This window comes from Micropterus salmoides, unplaced genomic scaffold (genome assembly GCF_014851395.1).
Source record: "Micropterus salmoides isolate LMB-PRFRI ecotype aquatic unplaced genomic scaffold, ASM1485139v1 Ms_hic_scaffold_2, whole genome shotgun sequence".
Taxonomy (NCBI): Eukaryota; Metazoa; Chordata; class Actinopteri; order Centrarchiformes; family Centrarchidae; genus Micropterus; species Micropterus salmoides.
The window spans coordinates 7966545-7975696 of NW_024041150.1; the positions used below are offsets into that span (position 1 = coordinate 7966545).

Sequence of the window (9152 nt, forward strand, 5' to 3'; positions counted from 1 at the left end):
ATCACATTTACAATCCACACCACTTTCCATCCAGCCAGAGCTGCCCTCACCCAGTAGGTGGCGCCCCAGGACACAATCCACAGCAGCTCAGAAGGTTCATATCTACAAGATGAATCTGCTTAATGTTTAATGTGAGAAGCTGTTTAACTTATTCCTGTCTGCTGACTCTGTTTCTGAATGACATGCTGCATCAGTGTGAACCTGTGCACCTCAAAGCCACAACTGTACTCTGAGGAAGGGAAGCAGCCACTTCCATCAGCTGAGAGCTGCCTGGAACAATCCTGCTGACACCTCTGAGTTCTTCAGATTTTTGGGCTATGCTAAACGTTCAGAATAATGACATAAATCATTGCATTCATTTTTGTCAGTTTGTCAAGTTTTCCAAATTTCAGACTTGTCTTGCTTTGGTAGAAGCTGTGCAGTGAGTTAACTTCACTTCCCGACACCTTAAGCCGCATACACTCACTTAAATCTTCGTTTCAACTTCGTTTGTTGACTCAGTAGTATACACAGTATACACAGTGAGTGAGTAAAGTTAAGTGTAAATTACTTCCCATCTGCATAACACAGAGCCTAAAATGCTATAAGCTATGAAATGAATAATAATTGGAAGAAAAAATATTTAGCATTAAAACATGATTAATGGCAATAAAGCATGCTCATAGTATTATATTATAATAAATATAATATTTTAGAGCCCCAATATCCCAAATCATGCTTTTATGGGAGCCAATGTCTGATTTAAATTGATTTTGATTTTGATTTACAGTGACAACTGTATCTAAGGAAGGGTTAGAGTCCCCCTTAGGGTTAGAGTCCCCCTTAGGGTTAGAGTCCCTAGGTGTTAAAGGGTTAGAGTCCCCCTTAGGGTTAGAGTCCCTAAGTGTTAAAGGGTTAGAGTCCCCCTTAGGGTTAGAGTCCCTAAGTGTTAAAGGGTTAGAGTCCCCTTAGGGTTAGAGTCCCTAAGTGTTAAAGGGTTAGAGTCCCCTTAGGGTTAGAGTCCCTAAGTGTTAAAGGGTTAGAGTCTCTAGGTGTTAAAGGGTTAGAGTCCCTCTTAGGGTTAGAGTCCCCTTAGGGTTAGAGTCCCTAAGTGTTAAAGGGTTAGAGTCCCCTTAGGGTTAGAGTCCCTAAGTGTTAAAGGGTTAGAGTCCCCTTAGGGTTAGAGTCCCTAAGTGTTAAAGGGTTAGAGTCCCCTTAGGGTTAGAGTCCCTAAGTGTTAAAGGGTTTTCAACTGATATCATATTCATAACAGAAGCGAGGAGTTTGGGTTTTACAAAACGTAATGTTTTCTTAACCCCACCGACTGGATTAAAAAATAACGTAAGAGAAATCACGACTTTTAAACTAATGTTTTTCTGCACATTTATAAGAGCAGCATTCAGTATTTTTACACAACATTCTGCTATGATTAACTAGGCTACGTAGTTAAATGTTACTTTTACTTTTAACCGTGTTTGTTGTTGTTACGATTGGGAGTCTCAATAGGGTGTTTTATTTTGAAAATTTACCGGATTCTCTCTGTTCTGTGTCCTACTTCCTGCCTGGTTTGATCTGCTCTGTGCTGCTAGCGGTAAAAATAGACCTGCTACCTATTCTCTACGTAGCGGAGAGCCGCTTCTGGGACGCACTGTGGCCGCATCTGGTGGACAAGCACTGACTATAATGGCCGCGATTAGTAGTGTTGTAGTACTCGAGACCGGTCTTAAGACAACTTTTTGATGGTCTTAGTCTTGTCTCGGACTCGACCGTATTTGTACTCTGTCTTGTCTCGGACTCGACCGTATTTGTACTCTGTCTTGTCCCGGTCTCGACCGTATTTGTACTCTGTCTTGTCTCGGTCTCGGACATTGAGTTCTCGGAATTTTATTTCAAACCAGCACAGAACATAACATTTGGGAATAAATTGCTTTTGCATTGTCTGATTTATTTGTTAACATCCTAACTTTGATTAGATGTAAAACTTATTGCTTCAAATGCAAACAATAACCCTAATTAAAAATGTGTTGTTCACGTTAACGGCTGTCCCCCCTCCCCATGATGGTCAGCATGGAAAAGGAGTGTTGAATAAAGATGCTTACATTGATTTCAGCTCTTAGTGTGTGTATGTGGGTGTTTTTAGGGAAATGTGGATCTTTCAGATCAATTTGAGAAGTACCTGTGATCTCGTTCCACATTTTATTGTGTGTCATGTAATGTGGGGAACTGGTCTGGTCTTGACTTGGTCTCACCCTCCCTTGGTCTGTGTCACGACTTGGTTTCAGCCCCTAAAAGTCTTGGTCTTGTCTCGGTCTCAATAAACTCTGGTCTTGGTCTTGACAACAACAATAGCGATTAGCTCCAGCTGTGGAAGGAACACCTCGCTCTCCACTGTTACGGTGCAGCTGCATGTCAGCGCAGATGCGCATTCACGTCAAAGATGGTGCGTTCAGTAACACAGAAATGCTGTCAGTAAAGCTCTCTCCTTATCTTTCTGTTGTCCATGTTCAGTGTGGCACACATCATGATACCAAACAGCACAGTGCCTACTTTTCACCCTTTAAATAGGCAGACATTGCATTGAAGATTGAAAACACCTTTGATGCTAATTGCAGAACACACCTTAGTTTAACTTCTCGCTATGGTCAAATTATTTCCAATCATCTCTAGGGGTACCATTATTTTTGTCCAGGCCAGTTTCATTAGTTTGTTTTTTAAAAATAATTCTGTTAAGCCACAGAAGTCAATGTCAGTTTATCATTTCTGCCCCAAATTCTTATCTAAGAAAGTCTGAAAGCTTTAAGAGCTGTGAGGAAACCTCATTTGGTCAGAAAGTGCAGGATGCCTCCCTGGTAACAGCAGGTTGGGCTTTATGTTCATATAGACAATAGAGATTTGTCAACCAGCAGAGATTTTGTTGAACCTTCATTTGTCAGCTTTTAATTCACTGAGTTGCTCAAAGACAAACATTCACAGTTTGGTCTACAAACTGATTTTTATTGGATTTCCAGAAAATGTACAATTTCATAGAAACTGACATAAACTGTGGTTTAAGATTTTCTCCAGATTGCCAAAAACACAACAGCTGCTGCAAAACAGCTGCTCTGAATCCCATCCTAAACAGCAGCATGCCTACCACTAAAACAGCAGAAATTACACTTAAAAAGTACAAAGTGCTAAAGACGTGTTGAGATGCTCTCCCTGTGTTAAACATCCAAACAACAGTCCAAATAAAGATTTAGGAAGAAGACAGCGAGGCGGCTAGAATGAGCTCAGTTCATCTAAAATAATATCTGCTTTGCTTCTGGGATTAAAGGAGAATAATGACAGACATCAACTTCCAGCTCCAAACTAATAAAACACATTTTATTTCCATGTGTTGAAGCCATCACAGTGAACCAGAGCAAGTTGACCAAAACATTTCCCAGCAGCCACTTCTCCCACAGCAGAGTCCAAACAGTGCTTCCTGTTCTCTACAGTTAGGTGTCTTATTGGAAATGGTCTCAGTAGATGACAGGATCTGTCTCGTCTCTATCCTTTCTATTGGCCTCCATTTCTCCTCCTGTTTCCTCCCCTTTCTCTCTCTCCCTCTTTCTCTGCCTACATGAAGCTGACTGTGGAAATGTTGTCATCATTCATACTGATGGACTGCTGATATCATTGCTGTCCATTCTGCAGCAACACACAGAGGCCAAAAGCTTGTCTATGAACCCTTTCCTCATGAAGACATACAGGAACAAGTCTGCAAGAGGACTCAGCCTGAGGAAGATGGTAGACTGGTATTTGAGGGTCTGGTCATGTTTTATTGCCAGCAACCAAATGATGATGGGCAGGAACAGCAGAGTGTAAATAAGCAGCACCAGAACCAAAATTCCCACAATTCGTCGTTTTTCATCAGAGGGGACCGAGATGGAAGCAGACAGGGCTTTGAGGGTCCCAACCAGGGAGAATATTAACAGTGGGAAGGGAAGGAGGAAGAGGATGAGGAAGAGGAAGAGTATGAATGTGATCACATGATTAGAGAATTTTGAAAGGACAGCACAGACAGCAGAAAGGACCCAGACCAGGACACAGACCACCACAGAGGTCTTGATGGTTCGTCTGCAGCGGTACCACAGTGGGTGGGCGATGACCAAATACCTGTAATACAAGATGGACACAAAGTCTTTGAGGAGCTTCAGAGTTATAAACTAATATAATGTTCAGACACAGAAGGAGCTCCACACATACTGGATAGACAGATAGATACCTTTCCAGGGAGATGCAGACCATGAAGTAAATACTGGCAAACAGAGCAGAGTAGTAAATACAATAAAAGATGAAATATATATTCTCATCCACATTTGGTGCCACCTCAACGATCATGCAGCAGAACTGAATCAGGTCAGTAATGAGGAGGTTGATGAGGTAGATCGGAGCAACATGATCACTTCTCACCTGCAGGAAAACATTGGTAAAAGTCAACAAGCAGTTGGAAACATGTTGTGAAGTCCACCTCCTCCCAAATCTGTCATCTTGCTCTGCCCAGCAGCTGCAGTCAGAGCCATTTCTGACTTTTTCATCCAACAGAAATCTCAGATATGACCCACTGGCCAATCACTGCAGGAACAAGACTAAGGGCCAGATTTCCTGCAGCTTCTGCAGTTTAACTGGAATGGAGCCACACATGGAAACTGCATGTGTTTAGGGTCCAATCAGCTTCATGGACATTTAAATTCTGGAGTCAATTATTCCTGTCAGGTTATAGATCATTCCAAGCCTTTGTCCCAGCCCCCTGACACCTAGCCCCCAAACCACATCCAGATCCTTTACAGACAGACAGACTGTAGGACAAACACACCACACAGACAGGAAATAAATAACTCTCAGTCAGAATGTACATACCATAGAATAAAGAGCATAGATGGCCACCAGGGTCAGAGGAAGGCCGACAGCAACAATTATGCATTTGACCACATTTAAGATGAAATAAAGTTCATTGAGCTCGTTGTTATTCTGGTATTTGGAGGTGATGTTGCTGTAATTCTGGTAGTCGGCGGTGGTGTAGTTGTGATGGTAGCTTTGGTCCTGTGAGCTGCTGGTAACGTAGAGACCTTCCATTCTTCAGAGTGAAACCTGTTTGAGAGATCAGGTTATTAAAGGGAGCAGGTTTTTAATATCTACCTAACATTGTTCAGTGACATCACTAAAGCTGTGAGGTGAAGTTCACACAAACACAGTGTACCTATAGTTTACCCACAATCATATCAAATCACAAACTGCTGTCTTTCACTTTCTATCATCATTCCACTACATTTGTTACATTTAACTTTTATTTAATCAAATAAGAAAAGAAGAACAAATATCTGTATGTGCTGATGTGAGGTCGCTGCTAACTCTGAGGAGAACAGACGAAGGGCCAGACCCTCTCATCTGGACGATCCGAACACGACACAGCAAAAGACTGAACGGACCTGCCGGCTAACAACTAGCAAGACAACCAAATGTCTTCCTCTACGGATCCCCCAGGATCCACAAAGTTAAATTTAAGACTTTTTAAGACCTTTTAAATAACACTTAGGATGAAATTTAATACAACTTAACTGACGTTTAATGGAAAATCTGTATGAATTTTAAGCCCGATAAAATTATTACGAAGATACATGAATTTAGTAAAACATTTTATTATAATACATTCATATTTAACACACTATATCTTTTTGGATTGTGTTTGTACTTTGATAAGATAAAATGAATCAAGGATGTCACTTTGTGTTGAAAAGTGGTGGGACATAAGGGTTCAGATTAGGGGTGTGACAACACACTTAGCTCACATACACGATTCACAATATTTCTTGTTGCAAGCTATTTTTCAGAACATATTTAACAAATGCTTTTCAAAAAAAGTGATGGGGACATGTCCCCAGTGTCCACAGTGTAAATAACACCTATGAAATGAATCCAATATTTGTGCACTAAGAACTCTTAAGGGATGAAATCAAAAAATAAAAACAAATTGTGTGGTATGAGTAGTTACACCTTGGCTAGATAATGTAAAGTAATATAATCTGCCAACAGCTTCAGTGATTATTCATCCTGTTCTTGTTTTAAAGCATCTAAAGGCTGCTTGAAATACAGTATTATATAGTTTTGGCTTGAAAGCAGCGGGGAAAAGGAGCCGGGCTCCGGTTTGTTTTTCCCTCGTTCCTGTGATGCAAGTTTAATGTGCGTTAGTTTGATGTTTCCATGCACGTAACGTTAGCCTTCCTGCGACACACAGACCCGTCCTCGTCTCAAACGCACCTGTCTCTCTGTTTGCTGTGGTAACATTCACTGACCAGTAACCTGCAGCGGCTCTTCCAGCTCTGCTGTTCCATTAGCGCTGCCACAGTGTGATTCAGCTTGTTGTGCTGCCCTCAGCTTCGTCCGCCAACTTGTTCGTATCTCTGGCTTTCTGAATATCAGACACTTGCCCATTCTGAGTCCTCGAGCTAACGTTAGTAGCCCGTCAGAGACGTTTTCTTTTCTTTTCTAACTACTGACTGATTCGCGCTGAGCTGGATGCCAGAGCTCGTGCACCGTGAACACAGTTCAGAGCGTAAAGCTGAACACTGACATAAACAGTAATGTTACCTGCACTGCCGTATAACATCAGTCACACCAAACGGAGTAAATAATGAAGTCTCACACACACAAAGTATTCATTTATGACGTCACAGCATTAATTAAATCCTACACAAGGACAAGAAAAACTTTAAGACCTTAGTAAACGAAATTTAATACTTTGGTAATGAAAATTAAGACTTTTAAGGCCTTATTTTTGGAATATGAAATTTAAGACTTTTAATACTTTAAGACCTGCGGGTACCCTGCCTGATACTCTTTGTCAGGTAAAGCACATATAGCCTATGTGATTAAAAACTCTTGGTGGTAGGGTTAACATCCTCAATCAATTATTATTATTATTAACACCTGTTAATACATTTCACATATTTAATAGAGCTGATTTCATCATAACCAACAAACACGAGGCGGACTTCCTATTAGTTTTCAGTGGAAGGCTCCTGTGGTTAGTGTGGTTAGTCTTAAAGTGTTAAAACCAAAGATCGTCTTTCATCATTCTAAATATTTTGTAATAACAGTACATAAAGCATTTCAAAACATTTTCAAATTTCCAAACATTTCCAGAACATTTCAAAATCCTGATCATCAAATACACTAAAGCAACACTTTGATTTAACAAGCATATAAGCAAATACACTCAAGGAATAAACTTTGATATAAACCGACTTCCTTCCTTACTCTTCACTCTGACTTCCTGTCAGAGTGAAGAGGAAGAGTTAAAGTAAAAATACATCCCTTACTTACAAAACATCATGAGTCCACAACATTATTATCATGGTGATGAAGCAATGAGTTTCAGCAGCTACACAGCAACATACGTTTATAAGGTGACTTTAGCAATGTGTTCAGCAATTTTACTTCAAGTAACATTATCTTATGAGATGAAGAAATAAAATGAAGAATAATCTTTAGATGATGAAGTGAAACGCAGTTAAACACATTTCCTGTCCAATTCTATCAAATACTTTTTATATGCTAACTTTATGATGCTCATCTTTGCAGTATAGTTAAACATTAAGAAACTGAATTATACACAACACCCTCTCTTTAAAACAAAGAACCTTTATAGTGAAGCGCTCACCCCCGGAGAGTGAAGGCAACATCCTCTTTTCTTAAGCTTTACTCCAGGACAAGGCTCAGTCCCCCCTGCACAGGGCAGCAGCCTGCTTTTGCTGCTTTGTTACTCAGTTTCAAGACACCTCTAATATCTCAGAGACACTTTAGCTTCTTGTAGTTTAACTCAATAAAAAAACATGGCACCATCTACCAGCCAGTTACTGGTAAAATATGCAAATGTCTGCTAGATTTACTTCATCAGCAGCTAAAAACAATGGTAATCTACTGAGTGGTAGACTTTGAGCGTTTACTGGCTGGTGGACAAAACAGTTCATTTAGCACCCTGCCTGTGTACAGACAGGAGAACCAACTACTGTTTTTTCTCCAGCCACGCTGTCGGGCGCCACGTAGCCTCGAGTATTCAAACACAACCTGGAACGAGTTCCTAAACTCCAGATCTAGAGAACAAGACCAGTGTGGCCCTCGGCTCAGTGTGTGGCAGTGTGGAAGAACCTTACCTTGCAGCAGGAGGAGGAGAGGAAAAATAATCTTTAGTAAATAATCTTTACTCAGTGTCTTTTATTAAAGTACAATCAGCAAAAAAGAAAAGAACAGAGCAAAACAGCGTCGACCGGAGTTCTGCTTTTTCAAAATACCAAGAGCTGCAACTTCTATACAGACACAGACAGGATGTGACAGAATATCTCTTGATCCATGTTTGCTGATTGGTTGATCTCTAATGCAGATGAGCTATGATCAGTCACCCTGTAGTAAGTGGTCTGTTATCCATATCACACCAAATATGGTACACATGAACACAGAAGATACAGTGGGTACGGAAAGTATTCAGACCCCTTTAAATCTTTCTCTTTGTTTCATTGCAGCAAAAAAGTTCATTTTATTTCTCAGTAATGTACACTCAGCACCCCATCTTGACAGAAAAAAACAGAAATGTAGAAATTTTTGCAAATTTATTAAAAAAGAAAAACTGAAATATCACATGGTCATAAGTATTCAGACCCTTTGCCGTGACACTCATATTTAACTCAGGTGCTGTCTATTTCTTCTGATCATCCTTGAGATGGTTCTACACCTTCATTTGAGTCCAGCTGTGTTTGATTATACTGATTGGACTTGATTAGGAAAGCCACACACCTGTCTATATAAGACCTTACAGCTCACAGTGCATGTCAGAGCAAATGAGAATCATGAGGTCAAAGGAACTGCCTGAAGAGCTCAGCGACAGAATTGTGGCAAGGCACAGATCTGGCCAAGGTTACAAAAAAAATTCTGCTGCACTTAAGGTTCCTAAGAGCACAGTGGCCTCCATAATCCTCAAATGGAAGATGTTTGGGACGACCAGAACCCTTCCTAGAGCTGGCCGTCCGGCCAAACTGAGCTATCGGGGGAGAAGAGCCTTGGTGAGAGAGGTAAAGAAGAACCCAAAGGTCACTGTGGCTGAGCTCCAGAGATGCAGTCGGGAGATGGGAGAAAGTTGTAGTAAGTCAACCATCACT

At 40.8% G+C, this 9152-nt stretch overlaps 1 protein-coding gene across 1 annotated transcript; it reads right to left on the reverse strand.

Moving 5' to 3' along the window:
- Positions 1–3557: 3557 nt before the first annotated feature.
- Positions 3558–8310, reverse strand: LOC119911378 (G-protein coupled receptor 4-like). Its single transcript, XM_038730264.1, has 4 exons — positions 8154–8310; positions 4861–5091; positions 4226–4413; positions 3558–4116 (listed from the first exon to the last, which is right to left on the reverse strand). Exons 2-4 carry the CDS (start codon positions 5074–5076, stop codon positions 3612–3614), a joined length of 909 nt encoding a protein of 302 aa, XP_038586192.1. The 5' UTR covers positions 5077–5091; positions 8154–8310; the 3' UTR covers positions 3558–3611.
- Between the last annotated feature and the right edge of the window lie 842 nt (positions 8311–9152).